Source organism: Sinohyriopsis cumingii, chromosome 4 (genome assembly GCF_028554795.1).
Source record: "Sinohyriopsis cumingii isolate HCF-2022 chromosome 4, ASM2855479v2, whole genome shotgun sequence".
Taxonomy (NCBI): Eukaryota; Metazoa; Mollusca; class Bivalvia; order Unionida; family Unionidae; genus Sinohyriopsis; species Sinohyriopsis cumingii.
This window is the reverse complement of record NC_142964.1, coordinates 111,714,834-111,735,666: the sequence shown is the minus strand read 5'-3', so window position 1 is coordinate 111,735,666 and position 20,833 is coordinate 111,714,834. Positions and strand designations below refer to the sequence as shown.

Sequence of the window (20,833 nt, the reverse complement as noted above, 5' to 3'; positions counted from 1 at the left end):
GCTATGCATGGCAGCCAGTATTAATGGTGAAGGAAGAACCTGGGAAAACCCCGGGAAGAACCACCGACCCACGAGAAGAGGATAAAGGTAAAGCATGGGGATAAATATTTGTCTCTCAACATGTTGAAAATAAATATATGCATTTCATTAGCAAGATTGAAGTTTTCTCTTGTAAATTATATTTTATCTACAAGTCTAACAGGCATCTCACTTAGAATACGGAAGGGACCCGTTCACAAGTTATAGGTGCCGTGGGCATTGGGCTATCAGATCTTTGGAGCACTGGACAGACTTTTCTTTTTTTACACACACTTTTATCCCATTGTCTGGTTGGTCCTAAATGAAAATATTACACCAGTGCAAAATAAAAAGCTTACCATAGCTCCTCCTTAATAGATGGTCATATAAATGGGGGTGGGGTCTAGAAGACTTCTTATGACGTCTAGTTTGTCCTAAATGAAATTGGTGTTGATCTTGAAAACCATGTTATTGATACTCTTCCTGAATGAAAAGTTATATCACCATGGGGATTTTACGAAAACACTTGTTGGTCCTAAATGAAAATATTCCTGATCTGCTCGCTAACGTGGCAACCACAGAGGCCATCTTTAAAATCTTGTTATTACTACTCCTTCTCAGTGGATGGTCATATCAGCATAGTCTTTTCTTATAATGCCTAGTTTGTCCTGATTAACAATGGTGCTGATCTGATCTCTGTTATAATCACCACAGAGGCCGTCTTGAACATTTTGTTATTGTTACTCCTTCTGAATGAAAAGTAATATTGACATGTGGTTTTATAATAATAATAATAATAAAAATAAAGACTTTATTTAGAGAAGATAACTCAGTTACAGAACTAATCTACCTTGAGGCCTTCTATCTGTTATGTACAATATATACAGTATATACAACATGATGTGAAGAATTTGGCGTGACACTAGATAATTAAAAATTAATGTATCAAAGCCTGGAACATATGCACAGGCATCTTTGAAAACATAAACATAAATAAAATATAAAATATCATCCTGCATTGAAATATTTAACTGTGAAAATGATGCAAAATTACAGAAAATCAAGCAGTATTGATTTACTAGAACTGTTAAATTGTCTGAAGATTTCATCCGTTTGAGACATTGGTTATGAAAAGAAGAAATAGTAGGAGCACGCCTTATTTCACTGGAAAAGTTGATCCATACCAGTGGACCAGTATATTGAAAACTTGTTTTAAACAATTCCTTCTTTGGCCTTGGTATAACGTAATTTTTACTTCTTATGGACCTTAAATTTGGAGTACCATCAGCATCTCTTTGGTGAAAGATTGCTTAGATAGATAGGAATGGCTTTTCTCCAAAACCATTTGTAATGTCATGATGGTACTAAATAAAAATGGTGCTGATGAGACTTACAGTATGGTTGTCACAATGCTCGTCTTGGATACTTCTGCTAGATGGCTGGTCATTTTGACATTGTGCTTTCACAAAAAGTCTGATGATTTCTAGTTGGTTCTAAATGGAAATAATACGGTTCTGATATCCAATAAAGCTAACATAACAGATGTGAAAACCTTGTTATTGTTACTCCTCTATTGTCAGATCAAATGGAGTTTTCACTGAAAGACTTCTTATAATGTTAACCCTAAATTAAAATTGTGCTGATCTGATGTCCAGTATGGTCACTCTGGTGGTCATCTTGAAAATCTTGTTATTGCTGTAACTCTTAGATGGAAAATTATTTTGACTTAGGTTTTCATAAGAAAACTTGTAGTGTCAGGTTGGTCCTAAATGAAAATGATGCAGGACGACTCTCAATGTAGCCAACATGTTGACCATGTTGAAAATACTGTTGTCTCTTTCAGTAGACTTATGACACCTCATTGGTTCTAAAGAAATCGGTGTCAATCATGCATCCAACATGGCTGCTACAACAGCTACCTTGAAAAATTGATGGTCATGATAACATGGGATTTTTGCCAAAAGATTTCAGATAATGTTTTTGTGGACTTAAATGAAAATGGTGCTGCCATATGAAATCCAGGATGTCCACCACAGGAGCTATTTTGAAAATCTTATCACTGAAGAGTATCCAATATAGTTCCAACACTCAGCAGTTAAAAGGAAGAAATTGTCTCATCCTGAATTCCTGGATATTCTATTTGGCCAGTAGAATGCCAATCCCTTCAGGGGATTCTATTTTAATCCTGAAGTATTTTTAATAAAATATTATGTTATTTTCTTTATTTTGATATGAAAGTCATTAAAGTGAATAAATCTAGTGGGAAGTTGTCAGTATTTAGTAGCATCTTTTGTATGAAACCTTTGACTTATTTTTGCAGTAAACTCTCAAGCAGTAAATGTCCGTGAACACTAATACCCAACTGATAAAATCTAAAACCACCTATAAGTTGCTCATTTATTATTTATAACTGAAATAGGATTATAGGCAAAGCTTTCATTAATATTTTTTGTACTTTGGTTGCATATTTTGACATTTCACTTAATTTATTTTCATACTACAATTAACTTGAAAGTAATGTACAGTTTGAAGTCATGTGACCAAATATCATTGAGTAAAACATTAAATTGAAAGAGTGTTGGAAATATTTAGAATAAAATTGAATGTGGTAAAGAAGATAGAGAATGAAAATAATAGTTTTATGAATTGTAACTGAAGTATGATTAATGCATGTACAATGATATTTCCCAAAACCCACCCCCTTTAAATAGGAAGTAACTTGTAACTGATGCTTGGGGCCGTTTGACACCTGTCATATGAAGATTTGCCATCATGTGCTTGTTTACAAGACAATGAGTTGAAATGATCAGATTTTACATTTGTGAAGAGGATCCAGTGGCCAAGTGGTCCAAGGCGCTCGCCTTTACAAATCACAGACATATCACCTCTGTCTGTGTGGGTTCTAGTCTCAAAGTCGGCTTACGTGTATGCTAGAAAACTTGCCCTCACTTTTGGGTTTTTACACCTTTTGAGTTACAATATTAGTGGGACTGATGTAAAGAGTACAAGCAAGATGAAAAATGTTTGCACATTGATTCTCATGACGTTCCTTTCCTTAAACAAAAACTGTCTTTACAAGGTGAAAATTTAGTTTCAGTAGACTGACTGGTCAGTATAGATACATGCTAGTGACCACTAAGGGAGGGAGAAACCATTGTTAGGTTAGGAAGCACCTGGCCTCTGACTTATTTTTTTAACCACATCTGTAAAACTGTCAGCATGTTTATTGCCAGCAGTGCCTGGTTTAGTAGGGATTTTTCTTCCATTTTCAAAACAGGGCCCACGGTCAATCAAATTGGATCTTTTACAGGTAAAAAGGGGTGAAGTTTTGAAATTTTTCTTTACATACTGTTAATTTACAATATTTTACAAAGAAATGATTCTACAACTTTTATATCATTCAGTTGCCTAGATTTTTTAACACATTAACCCCTGGAGGTGGGGACCCCCGAGTGGCCGAGTGGTCTAAAGCACTGTCCATTACGGATCACTGCCATCTCACCTCTGTCTGCGTGGGTTTGAGTCTCGAATTCAGCCAATGTGGGTATGTGAGAAAGCTTGCCAGTAGCTTCTTTTATGTCGGCGGTTCTTTCTGGGGTTTTCCTGGGTTCTTCCTCCACCATTAATACTGGCCACCATGTATAGCCTATCGTGTGCTGAAAAATGGTGTTAAACCCTACAACAACAACAACCCCTGGAGGTTTTTTGTTGTTTTCGCCTGAAATTCGAGTAGGAAATGCATTTTGAAAGCTATTTCTGAATACATCCGAAAACACCCAATTCCAGGTGATCTTTCAACAATACTGCTTAATTGTATTAGAAACATCTTTTTTCATTGGCTATTAGGCTCGCGCATGAGCATATGCGGTAAAAGTTGGTTGTTTTTTTGTTTTGTTTTTTTGCTAAACGGATCCATTATTTTTGTATCGAGACCACTCTTTATTCCAAATGCACATCTTACCCGACTTTTTGCAAAGGTTCATCTGTTTGTTTGAAGTTCATACCGGTTTGCCTTAGATCTGAGACCGAAGAGTCTAAAATCCTGACAGAAAATCGGATTCCTGCCATGGGTGAATTTTGGGTAGATAAACATCTGGTCCAAAAAATGAGGTTTTTCCCTCTGTATTTTGTAGTGGAACTAGAAATTCCAGATTATTTGGTATCATTGTAGAGCTACATCTGTCTACCTTTCTATAATACCACTCACTGTAGAGTATCATGCATGACCATGATGCTACAGAGTTCGGCAGTAGGATACTACCTCCTGCCACATTAATTCGTCGTCAGGGGTTAATGTGTTAAGCTCTTTGGATCCCTTTCTTCAGTTGTCATGGTAATCTTCTTGGCAAATTGCATTATAATTTTGGAAAAGTTCTGTGTGCAAAATTTTATTATCAAATTGGGAAAAATGGACAGTTGTTGGGCATTAAGAATGCTGCCAAATATTTGGCCTTAAAGCAAGCACAGAGAATCCCATTTTCTGTCATTTTTCCTATCCATATACATAGAACTACACAGTTGTTAGGAAGAACGAGTTTGGGTGCTGTAAACTCTGAGATTTTTAATTTAACACAGAACTTGAATTAAAGTTGGAAAATCCCCATCTCTTTTAGGCCTCGTGGGTCAGTGGTTCTTTCCGGGGGTTTTCCCGGGTTCTTCCTCCACCATTAATACTGGCTGCCATGTATAGCATATTCTGTGCTGGCGTTAAACCCTACAGCAACTATAACTACAACTGTTAGGCCTCAAATTCATACACCTTTAAATCTCAAATCACTAACTGTGAGTTGACATGAAACTTGTTACCTATATATCTCAAGACTGTCACTATATGGATTTCTTTTTGTTTTCCCAAATCTATAAATAAGTTCAATAGCATAATTGTGCTCAAAGAGTTTACACATTTCAGGCCAGGTAAATTATATCTGGCAATGACAAAAACTTGACTCTTCCTTTCAAGAGTTTGAAATGGTTAGTACTTGCTGCAATTGCTTCCTTTATGACTGATATAATAGAACTGCTGGAACAAAATTTTGTATAATGCTTTAGAAATAAATTATATATATATATATATATATATATATATATATATATATATATATATATATATATATATATATATATACACATACATACACCACGTACATTAAAAATAATATGGCTTTTAAAGCGTTGGTATCAAGCAAATTGATATACCAATACTATTGGTATATCATATTGTGATCCACCCATGGCGCAATAATACGAATATACAAACATTATTTCATCTGCAGGCCTATAGATCAATGACGAATTTCTACTCATTCATTAATCATAAGTGACATATGAAAATAACGATAAGAAGTACTAATAGTCCCTGTTTTCTAAATGAAATTAAAATGGTACAACACAGTTTCATCAGAATCCTTTCTTTTTTCCATTCCCTTCTCCCCTCTCATGCGTAAGGGACAAATTAGACAAAAATCTGGAGAGAGAGAGAGAGAAAAAAAACTAATTGTGCTGGACGAAAACATTAAAACTGAACTTGTACCAAGCAACATATAGTAGTATGTGTTCATTGTAATGGTCTGTTTACACTTTTCTTGGGATCTATCTACAGTGTTCATAATATCAATGATAAATAGCCAGTTGACACTATATGTTAAATTTGTCGGTTATGAGGCAAACAAACTGAAACATATTTAATGCTTTGTTGTCCTTGTTTCTTAAACCTATTATAATGTTCGAAAGCTCGATTAGTAATTATTAAATATGAAAATGTACAAACAGTCATCTCTCTTCCTCTCTCTCTCTCTCTCTCTCTCTCTCTCTCTCTGTGGATTATCATAGCTAGGTATTGGCGAAAATCCATGAAAATGTGAGCGTTGGGGATTTTCGCTTGTGTAATATGACGATGTCTCTGGACCTGTGAATGATGGTAAAGTTAAGTCAAACCATTTGAAGGAAAGAGAGAGAGAATTTTATAGTCTAGAAATGTTAATCAAAGGAGAATAATGACTTAGATCAGCTGTAAATATATTAAAATATTTTAATTACCTCTTGTTAGCTTGTCATTTCACATAGATTCTATTCCACACTAATTTTCATATGCCAGTACGTGAATGTATGAGAGTTCAGGTTCATTGTACAAGAAGCTAACCGTGTTTGTAGTGCACTACTTTCTTCAAAAAACCCACCTGTCATGTTTAAACCATAAGTGTCTTATATTGATTTAATAAATGCGAATAATAATAGAAACTCAAAAATAAAACAACTTATCAATTTGCATATATGATTGTGAACAACAAGAAAAGGCATAGAACTGCATTTTGTAGCAAACACACTCGCAAGGATGTGAGGAGTTCATTCACTAGGTCAATACACTATACCTATAGTATTTTTTCCAGCATGAAGATATAGTAGCTTGCCAGTTTGGTTGATGCTATTTGAGCTCTATCATGTCTTATTTTAAGCTATTGATGATAAATATGCATCAGTAGACTGTGTAGTGAAACATCTCTAAAATGCCTCGCCAAGACATGACTTCCATTACAGACCAGCCACATATACCATTCCCTTACTATATTGCTGTTCAGGGGCCCCAAGAGGGCTACATTGTCAGTGTTGTACCTTGAACGACCCCAAGGGACATTTTACCACTCCAAACTATCAGTGTCCTCCTAAATTTAACAAATCTCCAGATCTCAATCATAATAGGTGACAGGTGTATTGTATATGCATGTACTAGCTTTCAAATTGGAGTCAAACCACAAACAGCATGGACCCAGATCTGACATCACATCATGCTTCAACAGATCAGGGTCTCTGTTGTTCATTTTGCTGATTTTTCCTAACATGTTGCATAGACTCAGTTTGCCGTTTGACATGACTTTCAAGCAGGTACACATAGTATGTAAAATGTCCCCTTAATAGCTTAATCCAGGAGCAGCATTGCTGTTACATAATGTAATAGAAACCTCTCTGGTGGCCTAGTGGCGTCCACCTCTGATGCGGAAGTTCACGGGTTCAAACCCTGACCAAATCATACCAGAGACTTATTAAAATCATACAGACAGCTGCCTCGCTTGGTGCTCAGCATTAAGAAGTTATTGTTAGGACCAGTTGGCCTGGTGTCAGGATAATGTGACTGAGTGGGACATGATGCGACATGTCTGCGGCATGATGCCACAGTGCTTGACATGACTGTAAACTGTCACATTGCAGACATCATAGTGATATGACTGAACAATTGTCAAATAATGTAATAGTATCCATATGACCCTGTCACTGCTAACAGTATATGTATATATACACTGTATGCTTGAAAAGTCAAAGACGTTCTTCTCTGGAATGACCGCTGCAGTGGACTAGTGGTTAGAGCATCCACCTCAGATGCAGGAGGTCGCAGGTTTGAACCCTGGCCGAGTCATAGCACAGAATTATCAAAAATGGTACTAGCAACTGCCTCCCTTGGCACTCAGCAATAAGAGGTTAGTGTTAGGACTGGTCAGCCTCGTGTCAGGATAATGTGACTGGGTGCAGGTTGAATGTTACAAGCAACAAAGATAGAAGAATTAAAACTTGTATTATTAATGTTTTCCCTTCATGACTGTCTGTAATGGTTTGTAGTTTTGTGTTGTAAATGTTTCACTGATCGTGTTCACAAAGCTTTTACATCAGGGCGGCAGCATGATGCCCCAATACTAGACATCACTATATACTTTTACACTGCAGACATCGTAGCAATATGACTGAAATTTTTTAAAGCTATGGTACATTAAAAATCCAAATCACACACTTCTCTGGAACATTAGCTTGGGTCTCATTTCAATGCAGATAGGTTGCCTCCATGATTAGCCTCCTTCACTGTGCAGGTTGAAGCATAGTGCCTATTCCTTATTTTAAAGGACACCTAAAAAGTATTGCATTGAGGTGCCTTATAGTGAGTGATTACTTTATCTTATCTGCACAATGCATTTCAGATACTAATTGCAGCTCATCCATGGTGACATTGTCCACCTGTACAAAAGAGCCATACTTTTTTTGGTCCCAAGATTAGATAGTTTTGGAAAGTTTCAATATTTGTTTTTCGCTCCCAGCAGTCTGGAAAATAGAACAGTATCTTTTATTCTTGTCAAGTTATGTGCCCATGTTTTATTTTATCAAGAAAGCCCACAAAAGGTACAGACATAAATGTCCGACATGAATGAAATGACTGGAGCACTTAAGATTAATGAAAGAAGTTAATGCTTTATATCAGGTTTTTATCTCTACTGCTTTAATTCATTACATGATTGATACAAGAAAAGTGTAGTTCAGAATATTTACACATTGCACACTGACAAGATTTGAATGTTACAAGCAATAAAGATAGAAGAATTAAAACTTGTTTTACCAGCCAGAGTTAATTATTAATGTTTTCCCTTCATGACTGTCTGTAATGGTTTGTGGTTTTGTGTTGTAAATGTCTCACAGATCGTGTTCACAAAGCTTTTACATTAGGGTGGCGGCAATCTTTTTCATGCTCCACATAGTTATATTCTTCCTTAGACGATGTATTCAAAGGATGAGGTTGGATCAGTAATTATGTTGAACACTTGCCTTTCTTTGGTTTACAACTTTCATCTGCCTGTTCATTTAGGCACTTCATGCATTTTTAATAGCTGTCAACAGCAGAATAACCTAAAAACAAGAAACCTGTTTTGTTTTCATTCTGACACCTCTTTATCCATTTATCAAGGCATTTGGTTATTGACCAATGCAGATTATTGAATTTATATTTTTGGGACATTTAGCCAATTTTGATTTTTTGTAAAATTTTGTTTTAAAATTCATTTTGTTTAGACTGCATTATCTTTATAAGGCTTCTATACAGAGAGGGACAGACAGACAGACAGAGAGGCTCAGCTTTTGTTGCAGACAAGCTGAATTTAGCCCCCCCACCATTTCCTTGCTGAGATGAGGCCACAGAAACTCACAATAATTAAATCTGTGATGGTTTACTGAGTAGAAATAGAAGAAATTAATTTCATGGGCCATTATTAAAGTGCATTAGAGTAGAAGGCAGATGAAGTTTTTTTAATTGAAAAGAAAAAACTGACCAACCACTCTGTTGGCCTAGTAGTGAGAACGTCCACCTCGGATGCGGGAGGTCATTCTTTCCAAAACTTACAAAAATGGTACTAACAGCTGCCTCGCTTGGTACTCAGCATTAAGAGGTTAGTGTTAGGACTGGTCTGCCTGGTGTCAGGATAATGTGACTGGGTGGGACATGATGCTACATGTCTGCGGCATGATGCCCGAGTGCTAGGCATCGCTATAAACTGCCACATTGCAGACATCATAGCGATATGACTGAAAAATTGTTAAAACTACGTTAAAAATCCAAACCACACAAACACACACACAAAACTGACATTGATCTTGACAATAGAATCTTTATGATCGAATCATTGTAATGAATTAAAATGCACAAGAGTACCATGTTTTGTCCCTCTGCCTGGCAGAGTTTTTATATAAATAAAAAAAAAACAACATATTTTTTGAAAAATTTGTGCTGTGATTGCTATGACTTTGACCTTGAGGATAGGACCCCAGATGTGAAATATAACACATATTCCAATGACAGTATATCTGTATACCAAGTTTGATATGATTATATTAACCAGCTCACAAGTTAGAAACCAGAAGGGACAATTTTTTAAGTTAAGTAGGGGTCTTCATACTATAAAGAGTTAGGAACCACTGTTATAGCATTAGGAAACACTGTTATAGCATAAAGTATTAATGAAGTTGGACAGATGTACCAATGGAAAGACAGTGAAATGGGAATGCTATGCCCACAGCATTTTGTGAAATGTTGGGCTGTATAACTGAAATGTTTTTCATGCTGTGGATCTGTTGCATTCCATGTAAATCTTGTATTGATCCCATCATCAATCAAGACTTTAACACATAAATTGTTAAAAGATGTCGATTTGATTTGTGGCTTTATGGTGATGAGTATGAAATTGTAGAGGATTATGGGGGATTATGGGGATAGACTGGTTCTGATAGTGACAGATGGGAGAGATCATTTCCTGCAGTGTAACTGATACTTTTAGATGCTGCTGGCAAGTTGAATGGTTTATTTAGTCCATGAGCTTGACAAGTCTGCTGGTACCCCTTGGAGTGGCAAAACCATTCTTGTGCCATTTGGTATGTCACAGAAATTTCATGAATGACCTTCCAGCTTAAATTTTTTTGGATGAAATGAGAAATAATTATATTCCCATTTGAATCTACTTTAACATGGCCAGAATTGTCAGGCCTGTCATTTGTTTTCATTTTGTTCATGTACGAAATGTGATAGTGGTGTTTCATATATACAGTAGAACCTGTTTTGTAAGACCACCTCTTTTGTCAAACAATTATGGTCTTTCAAGACAGGTGGTCTCTCATAACAGGTCACAATGCTATATAATCAATAATTTGTGCATTGAGAATGTGGTCTCTCAAGACAGCTGGTTTCACATAGCAGTGGTCTTTCAAGACAGGTTTTACTGTCTATATATATATATATATATATATATATATATATATATATATATATATATATATATATATATATATATATATATATATATTACAGTACTTATCATTTGATTTGCACTTTACTTTTGTCATAGGTTTATGATGAATAAATAATTTTTTAATTATTAGTGCATGACACTTTGATAATATTACTCTTTTTTTTCTTCTAATTAATAACTTGCTCATAGTTGACCTGTAATTAACAGGCAGTAAAGGAGAAAGGAAGATTTTGTCCATTTTAATACATTTTTTGTGTGCCCTGAAGTTGATGGTAGTCACCCTTTACAAACTTTACAACTAGCACCTGTTCATAATACATATTTCAGCTGGGTTTTGTTTTTTTATGTAGAGCTGTTGCAACATTTGCGTTATTAATCAGTCACTGACATTTAAGTTAAGACCCTGGCCAACATATGACCTATCATTTATAGCATATTCTAGGGCTGAATTACATGTATTTGAAAGCATTTGCATAAATGTACATCTCCTTTAAAAAATTAGTTGACCTCATATTTTAAATTATTATGAAATAGTGATATGTTTGGACAGTTCCAGAGCATTTATGTTGGAATCTGTTATGTTGTGTAACCTTGTCAATCAACAGAGAGAAATTCATAAATTAATTCATTCCCAAGTATAATGTCATATGAACTTTATACAGATATTGAGAAGGTAAAATGCCTGGTGTTTGTATTTTCCACGGCAATAATTGTTTTTTATATTACCATAAAACTTGAAGTCATAGCAATAAAAAAAGAGTTCCATGCACCATCCTTCCAGTTTATAGGCCATTGCACCAAAAAAGTTAGCCATTAGTGGGTTGTAAAGCGATATTAGTGTACCAAAATTTAGAGAGTATACACATCTGTGCAAGTGTATTTTAGATTACTGACTTAATTTTTGGTTACTAATCGAAATTGTTTTTAGTGGTAACTTAGTGCCCTGTAGCTTTCAGAACTCATCAGATGTTGGACATATTTTACTACCAGTAAATGGAGAAACTCGATTAAAATGTTCTGTTGGTGGTTTTAATATTTGTTTAAAACTTTTAGTGATTTTTTTAAAAGCTGAAACATAACTCCTCAGTGTTGATTTTGCAATTCTTTGGTCAGCATTTCTTTGTTGAGAGTAAATAAACAGTCTAAACCTTTCATTTGCACCTCCAAACTGCAGACTTAGGGATGCACCCTCCACATGTTGTAAGAGGCAGCTAATGCTCAGGGTTAGCTTTCTAACTTGTAACTAAAAGGTTGCAAGTTTTAATCCTTCAGTTTGGTTCAGTCCAGGTGTGTTCTGTGGTGTGTTCTTGGGCAAGGGCCCTTAACTTCAATAACTTGAAAGAAACAGCTTGTATTGCTGTGCTGTTGAACACCAAACACAACCAGTTATTTTCTTCTGTTGATGACTCTTGTAGCCATCTTGCTTTTTCATTTTCATTTTAGAAATCAGTTTTCAATTTGTTTTTTTGTTTTTTTCAGGTACATTGGGTTGAACAGCAGAAGTTGTTGAGTCGAAAGAAGCGAGATTTTCAATCAACGTCTGAGACCATCAAGTTTAATGATGAACTTTGGTCAGAGATGTGGTATTTTGTAAGTTTTCCCATTAAAATGGGAATATCAAAATATGATCTGTCAGTTCATTATTTTTGTTGGGTACCAGTTTCCATAGTAATTGTGAACATTGATTCTTGAATGTAGACAGTAGAAGCCATCCAAATATATGAAAGTAAGTGTTCTTAAAATGAAATTTGTATTGGCCAAATGATCAAAATTGATACCCACAGAAATATTGAGTTCACTATATTACATATATAAAAATTTAAAAAATTATAGTATTTGAATTTTTCTCCCAACATATACAAAAGTATATCAGGTATCAGTTAAATTGCTGAAACTGTCAGGTACATTTTCCCTTAGAAAATACTTTTTGCAGTGTTTATATAAGTTTATGAAAAGTTGTTTTGAAACTCCTATAAAATATACATGTCCTATAAAATATACACGTCCTATCTTTTTTTATACACATGTTCCTCTTGATCTGCGGGTGAACAGAGATCCTAAAATCCCTGTATTCACTGGACATGACTGGTAGATCACAAGGTTTTGACCAGCACTTACACCTCCCCCTCATAAAACTGAAAATTAAGAAAGGGATTGGCATTAACAGTGGGGAGGGGATTAAATAGTGGAGTACTTGCTTTATAATCAAGTTGGGAATAATTCTAAATAAATAACCTTTTTACCTCTTCTGGTCATAAACCATTAGAGCTTCTGTGATGGACTGTTGTCTGTCGTCCGATGTTTGTCCATCCCTCAATTTATCACTGCTCCTGATGAACTACATGGGAGATTGTCTTGAAACGTTATGCACACATTCAACTTATGGTCTAGTTGGTCCCAAATAGAAATGGTGCTTCTCAGACATCCAGTATAGCTACCACACTGGCCATCTTGAAAATCACTACTCCTCCCAAATGGATGGTCATATCAACATGGGGTTTTCACTAAAATACTTTTTATGATGTCTTGGTTGTCCTAAATGAAAAATGTGCTGAAGTCCAATATTGCTGCCATGGCAGCCATCTTGAAAATCTTTATATCACTGCTTATCCAGAATGGATGGTCATATGAACATGGGACTTTCACTAAAATGACTTGACATGATGAAACAAAATTCTTATTTTGTGCAATACCAAAATTGAAACTTTTTTAAATAATTTTCTCATAAAAATATTGATGCTTTGATTTCATTGCAAGTAATAGTGAAATTTCTGCTCTGCTTTGAGCAGACCTCAGTCCCAATTGAGGAATTTTACATTCAAACTCACTTCGCCCTAATGAACCTTAAAAACTAGACTTTTCCTACTCTCAGTACACCTTTCATTTGGTACCCTTGCTATGAATTTTCACATTTGCAAATAAGAATGAACAGCTGATTGATGTTTGATACTCTGAATATGTAAATTGCATAATAATATTTGTAACGGTGTTCGATTGGTCAACTGAAATGAGTTTACTTGACACGTGTCCTTGACTGTTAGCTCTTACACTGACAGGATTTGCATGCCTTCTTCCTTTTCTTATTCTACCCCATTTACTTGATTTGATACGAAAGACTAATAAACATGATATTACAAAGTTGTTCATCTTTTAACTGACTATAACAATTCAGTTGCAAGTCAAATATTAAAACAGTAGGCACATAATATGGTTGATTGACACTTTTCACATTTTGAATACAAGAAGGCATATCACATTTAGGATGATTACACTGAAAGAGAATTAATTGATAAAACTGAAATATGAATTTCACTTTACAAAACTTATTTAATTGGTTTGGTTTGTTGCTTTACAGCACACAACACATGTAGGCTATTTAGTACTAAGGCAGTCTGAGTAAAGTGCCTTGCCCAAAAACACTACAGTAGCTAACCCAGGATGATACATTGGTAGGATTCAAACCACATCCTGTTGGTCATGAATCTGGCACACTATCCACTGATCCTCTCGGGTTCCATTTATATTTGGTATTTATTATTTACAGGGTTCTGAAATTTTTTATGAAGAAAATGACTTAAAAGCTGTAAATTTCATGATGCTGAGTAAAATTTCTTAATACTAGCCGCTGTCTTTGACTTTAAAATGACAGCATCCCATTTTCGGCATTTTTTTTAATAAGAGAAAATGGGATCCACATCAACCCCTCGTGTTAATATGGGTCCACAAGTTATCTGTGTACACTATAGCGAGGGGACAGTATACTCTGACCAACTGGACATTGATCTCAAGAGTTCTCAAATATCAGCTTGTTTTTGATTTATGTATCCATTAAACTGTAAAATAAGCACCTTAATGAAGTAAAATTCCAAGGCCATTAGGTTACAGGTTGGACATCAAAGTCTCACTGATTAAGCTTCTTTTGGTCATTGTGGCATCCATGTTGTTTCAGTACTTTATAACTATAAAACGCAAGACAAAAATAGGTGTGAGATCTCTGGACTTACTACAAACCCAATAGTTGAGCAACTTCCCCAGGGTTTGTACCTTAGACATTACATCAGCCCATCGCACCACATTTTTTGTGCCATGGTGTGTCAGCACATGATACCTTTGGAACAAAATATACAAAACTTAGACGTGGGTCGTGGGTTTGATCCCTGGACGAGTTGTACCAAAGACATAAAAATGGTACTAACATCTGCCTCGCTTGGCGCTTAGCATTAAGAGGTTAGTGTTAGGACTGGTCAGCCAGGTGTTAGGATAATGTGACTGGGTGGGACATCATGCTATATATCTGGCATGATGCCCCAGTGCTAGACATCAATATAAACTGCCACACTGCAGACGTTGTACCGATATGACTGATTTTTTTTTTTTAAGCTACATTAACAAACAAATCACACACACACGCAAAGCTTAAATGTGAACTATTGAAAAAAATGTGTCCTGGCAATAACAACTGACTTTTATTATCATCCTTCAAGACATATTTGGGTTCCTCATCAAATAAAGCTTCACCATCCAATTTTACTGGAAATATCTGATAAATATGAGTTACACATTTTCAACATGTAATATTTCTTTTCAGTGTTTATAAATTAAACTTCACATATATATATAGTCATCAAGTGAATTTTAAGGAAACGGTGTCTAACAGGATCCATTAGAATTTCAGGATCTCCGGTCTTGCGTATATTTTGTACTGTGCTTTGTATGCAGTGATAAAATTTGGTATATGATTTGTGTAGGTTTTTCAGAACTTCCCATCGTGCAAGATGAGGTTATCAACATGCTGACAGGGAATGAAACTCCTACACATTAAATTACTATGACTATCGTGAGTCCTGTTGTTAAGTTAGTTGTGGTAATCCAAGGGTTGCGAGTTAGATACCTGCGCATGCTAGTCCATGTTGGCTCCCTTGGTGTGTCATCAGGAAAGTCACCTGGCTTCCATTTCCTCAGCATGATATAACCGATAATGTTTCGAAGTGTGATTAAAAATGACAAACAGCTGTCATAGTTTCTATTTGTGTCAACATTTGATATCCCTGGAATGTTTGCTGTCAACTCTTTGAATCCTTTGTCAGCCTTCTTCAAGATCATCTCTACCTTTTTTATTGTTAGCAAATTTGGAATGGTTGAAATACACTCTGTAACAAAATAAATAAAGCTTCTTAGAACACATTCACATTTTAGACAGCCACATGTAGACTTCTCACATAAGTACAGTATATACTTACTTATAGGTCTCATTTCCTGCACAAACCCAGATCTGCTGTTGCATTGTTTACTAGCAGATATGTGTCATCAGTTTGTCAGGAGTAATCAGTAGAGTAAACGACATAGACCCTGATATGCCAGCACATCATGCGATGGCAGATCATGGTGTGTTGCTTGCAGTTGTATATGGTAGGTAAACATGAGAGAACATGCATGTTACAATATAAATATTGAAATTTTTGTCAGCATATCATTTTGCCAGTATAGCTTGACTACAAAATATCAAAAGTATTATTCACCTGCTTAATGCAATTCTTACATATTGTATAGTATGCACATTGCCATAGTGTAATTCTCACACTGTATGCACATTACCATAATGTAATTCATATGCAGTATGCATATTGCCATAATGTAATTCATATGCAGTATGCATATTGCCATAATGTAATTCTTATACAGTATGCATATTGCCATAATGTAATTCTTATACAGTACGCATATTGCCATTATGTAATTCTGATACTATATATTATGCAGAATATGCCAAACAATATTTGCACAAAAATATTAAGATTTAATGTAAATTATCTCCTTAATTAACCCATGATATCAATAGCAGTGCTGATTGAATTTATGACTTAAAGACTTCAATCTTCAAAAAGATTTTTATGAAACATTAGTGTTTCTTCTTTTATAATTAAACTAGAATTGCTAAAATATTTGAAACTTATTGAATTGTTTTGATTTTTTGCTTGCCATGGTTACAAAAGATAGGAATAATGAAATTTGTTTCATTAATAGATTGCAATCAGAATGAGTGCTCATGTAAGATTTTCTGTTTATACACTCCTTCCTCTCACACTGTAATAGCACTAATAAGGTGAGTTTACCCAGGGAGTTTACATGGGAAACGCATGAGGAGATCAGTAAACATCCTAGTTCCCATTTCACAAAACACTGATCTTACAGCCGCTATTATCAATTTAATTAAGTAAATGGGTGTAACCAGTAATGCAACAATCAGCAAATACACAGCTGTGTCAAAATGTAGACTATTTGTTTATTTTATTTAGTTTTTCAATTGAATTATGGTATTTCTTCCATGATAGGACCAGGTGGCCAGAGTAATAAATTAATATAAAAAAAAGGGTAGGGGCTGGACTTAACATCATATAAATCTATCAGTAGTATATATTTGCCCAAATTTTGTAAAATGGGGTGGGGGTGGAATTATCATCAAGCATGAGCTCATCATTGGATAAATACTGTAACTTAATAGGTGTTGACCAGTAGGGAATTGTGCAAATATAGTCAGCTTAATGTGCAAATGGGATAATTACAAATTTACCAGCCCACCTTCCCAACCAGAAATGATACATAAAATATAGATACAGTGCATAATTTTGTTTAAGTGCTGTCAGTTGCATTTCTTCTTAGTGTATCTAATTATCCAGAGCTATGATAGGATGCCTGTTCAGTTATGGGCTTTAGCTGTTAATTCCTTCCATGACTCCATCTTCCCAAATCACATGTTGATAGTGTACAAAATTTGGCTCTGTTTTAGTTACTACTAAAAAAAAACCAGGTTTCATATTGTAGCCATTTTTAGGCTCTGAACCTTGACATAATTGTTGTTGTAGCCAGTTTTAGGCTCTGAACCATGACATACTTGTTGTTGTATTTAGTTTTAGGCTCTGAACCTTGACATACTTGTTGTATTTAGTTTTAGGCTCTGAACCTTGACATACTTGTTGTTGTAGCCAGTTTTAGGCTCTGAACCATGACATAATTGTTGTTGTAGCCAGTTTTAGGCTCTGAACCATGACATACTTGTTGTTGTAGCCAGTTTTAGGCTCTGAACCATGACATAATTGTTGTTGTAGCCAGTTTTAGGCTCTGAACCATGACATAAAGTTAAGTAATCTTTGATACAAACTCTAATTTATAATTATACCACTTTTTGGTTTGTAGTTTTATGGAACAGCAACTTAGGTTTAGTGTCTAGTAAGTTGGAGTTGAGTACTTTGCCATTCCAGGCTCCACATTAGCTGACCTGGGCTGATCCAGTGCTAGGATTTTGAACCTGTACCCTCTTTGTCACATGTCTAGCATGCTAACATTCACTGATCCACTGCAGTTCAACCCCCCCCCCCCCTTATTCTGCCTCTAGCAACATGCCAGAGGGTACATTGGCCTTTAGCAACATGCCAGAGGGTACATTGGGCCTCTTACAACATGCCTTTGGGTACATTGGGCCGCTTACAACATGCCAGATGATACATTGGGCCATTACAACATGCCAGAGGGTACATTGGCCTTTAGCAACATGCCAGAGGGTACATTGGGCCTCTTACAACATGCCAGAGGGTACATTGGGCCTCTTACAACATGCCATAGGGTACATTTGACCTTTTTCTTCATATCCATGTCCACAAACCATTATTAGTGCACAATATGGATATTGATTTCTCACAGTCCTTAAAGCTACAGTTCTCTGTCTTATTATTTTAATTAAGAGACATTTTAGAATTACTACTGACCTGAAGCATGCTATAGTAAACAAAATATGACTTGAAAAGTATACTGTTATTTTAGTACACAAATACCTTATTGTTTTCCCTATTTCAATTTTAAATAAACCCCAAGTATGCCAATGTAAGGGAATTACATGGAAATTATTACAGCACAGACAATAGATAGTTATCTTTTGGAATTGGTGCCTCTTTTCAAGCAATTGTTTTAGATTCAGATTTGGATATAAAAGATGACATTATGGTGAATCAAATTAAAATCAAGCTCTAATTGTCAGTAAGTAGATAATGATTCATGTTTTGCCAGCCTTTCAAATTCCTGTCAGCTTGTTTTAAAAACCTGTCAGATTAAATGTTCCATGCTATTGAGAATTATTACTTGGAAACAATATGTTGCAATTGATGTTTTCACTTAAAGAAATGTGAAAGCTATAATTTATTTGGTGAGTTGAAAGGTCAAAAGGTCATGACCTCATTGGTGACCATCAGATCTCCATTTTAATCAGGTTGCAATTTAGCTTGCTTGTACTATTTGTACTTTGTTGACGTAGTACTACAACATGCGAGCATATCACTAAACCAATGGGTGGCTCCATGACAATGCTGCGATGTTAGGTCATACTGAAGACTACCGTAATGTGTCTCTAAATGAGGTCATTCTTCATGTTTTTGCTCAAGGGAATGTAACAGTTTAATTTTAAAATATTGCAAAATAGATATTTGTCCCTGTAAGCCTGTGTACAGTTTGTCTTTGTACTTGATTTCATGATATTGAAACTTGCATTCATTTTGGAATAGGTCACTGATTTGAACCCTGGCCAAGTTATACCAAAGACTTATAAAATGGCTCTAACATCTGCCTCGCTTGGTGTTCAGCATTAAGAGGTTAGTGTTAGGACTGGTCGGCCTAGTGTCAGGATAATGTGACTGGGTGGGACCTCATAGCGATATGACTGAAAAATTGTTAAAGTTACGTTAAAAATCCAAACACACACGCACACTCTTTGGAATATAAAACGTTCAGATTTCGGTAGTTTATACAACTTTCCCCATTTGCTTTGCTTTACCATCAGAATGAATGACGATGTTGTTTGGTTGGTTTTTAATGATTTTTGAACACATTATTGACAGTATCATGACCAGGAAATGGGCCTTTGCAAAGAACACATAAAGGCAGCATATCCATGGCCATTAATACTGGCCGCCATGTATAGCCTATCGTGTGCTGAAAAATGGCGTTAAACCCTACAACAACAACAACAAAAAAAAGATTTAGTCACATTGGCTGACAAAATTAGTGATTATTGTAATTATATAGGTCAGCCACTGTCAGATCTTCATGTAGGACAGGGAGATCTGATTTTAATTTAGGCTGGTTCACAGGTCTGACACTATTTATCATCTACCTTGGCTCCCTAAAAGATGAACAACCAGTTTTGCTGACATTATTTGTGACATTTTAATTGACATATACATGTGATGCAACAAGCTGATGAAATCTTTGACAGCATTTTACATGCACACACATACACATGCACACATATCATTAAAATATTTACTGTTAGTCCATACTCCCAAAACTGTTTATATAGTATTTTCAGTGTTAACCGTAACTTTCTTGTTTCAGTGGGAAAAATGAAACTGTGGTCTAGTAAGTGTTATAATATGGAAGTCATTATATAGGCATTTAGTTATGGGATTTGGAGCAAAGAAGCTATTATGGCAATGTATTTACTCTAACCATTTGTCCTGTCTACACTTGTGAGCAGCTCAGCTGGTGTACCTCAACTCCAAATTAGGGCATGCAGTCAGGCTAATTGAGGTCTAAACTGAGATCTAAATTGAGTTTCATTCACTGATGCATGATCTGTAGTTTAACGCATCACTGATCACAAGTTATAATTTATATTTCACCTTTTAACACTTGACACAGTTCAGATGATTCACTCAAATGGGAGAGTATTTTTGTAGCAGTGGATTCGGTTGAAAACAGGATGTAAATGTACCTGTACTATATGTAGTTATCTGTAGGTGTCTCACAGGCCCCTTTTTGAAATTTTCATCAGTACTTAATTCATCTACCTGCATGCATAATATTATTATAATAATTCAGCAGAATTGGCACTTTTATCAGTGGTCACATTGTTGTAAGAAAACACATTTGCGCAGTTGCTTCAGGGTTTGTCATCTTTCTGAGTGTCAAAATTACTGGGTTGGTTGGCAAGCTATCTGGCTAATTGTGTCAGCTCCTCGGAAATGGGGGCACTTGATTTAATGATCTGTAGGAGATGATATCATTACTCTTCCTGCTGGCTAATGTCAGTGTTCTAGATTTTTAAAACAATCCTTCAGATACTTTGTCATAACATTTTTACGTTGAAATCAGTTTCAACATCCAAAATTTAAGCTTGAAGATGATGTCACAAGCTTGAGAAGGTAGGATGGACTGAATATCAATATGGAGAAAAATTATTCCATTATATATATATTCCCAGTTTCTCGTGTCTAGGG

At 35.5% G+C, this 20,833-nt stretch overlaps 2 protein-coding genes across 2 annotated transcripts in view; one reads left to right on the top strand and one right to left on the bottom strand.

Moving 5' to 3' along the window:
* Positions 1–20,833, top strand: part of LOC149801893 (furin-like protease kpc-1) — a 139,949-nt gene that overhangs the window by 10,322 nt on the left and 108,794 nt on the right. The window contains exon 3 of the mRNA XM_089956275.1: positions 12,048–12,158. Within this exon, the coding sequence (XP_089812401.1) occupies positions 12,048–12,158 (111 nt within the window). The remainder of the gene's footprint in view (positions 1–12,047; positions 12,159–20,833) is intronic.
* On the bottom strand, positions 15,020–20,570 carry LOC149801894 (uncharacterized). Its single transcript, XM_089956276.1, has 2 exons — positions 20,329–20,570; positions 15,020–15,718 (listed from the first exon to the last, which is right to left on the bottom strand). Exons 1-2 carry the CDS (start codon positions 20,408–20,410, stop codon positions 15,387–15,389), a joined length of 414 nt encoding a protein of 137 aa, XP_089812402.1. The 5' UTR covers positions 20,411–20,570; the 3' UTR covers positions 15,020–15,386.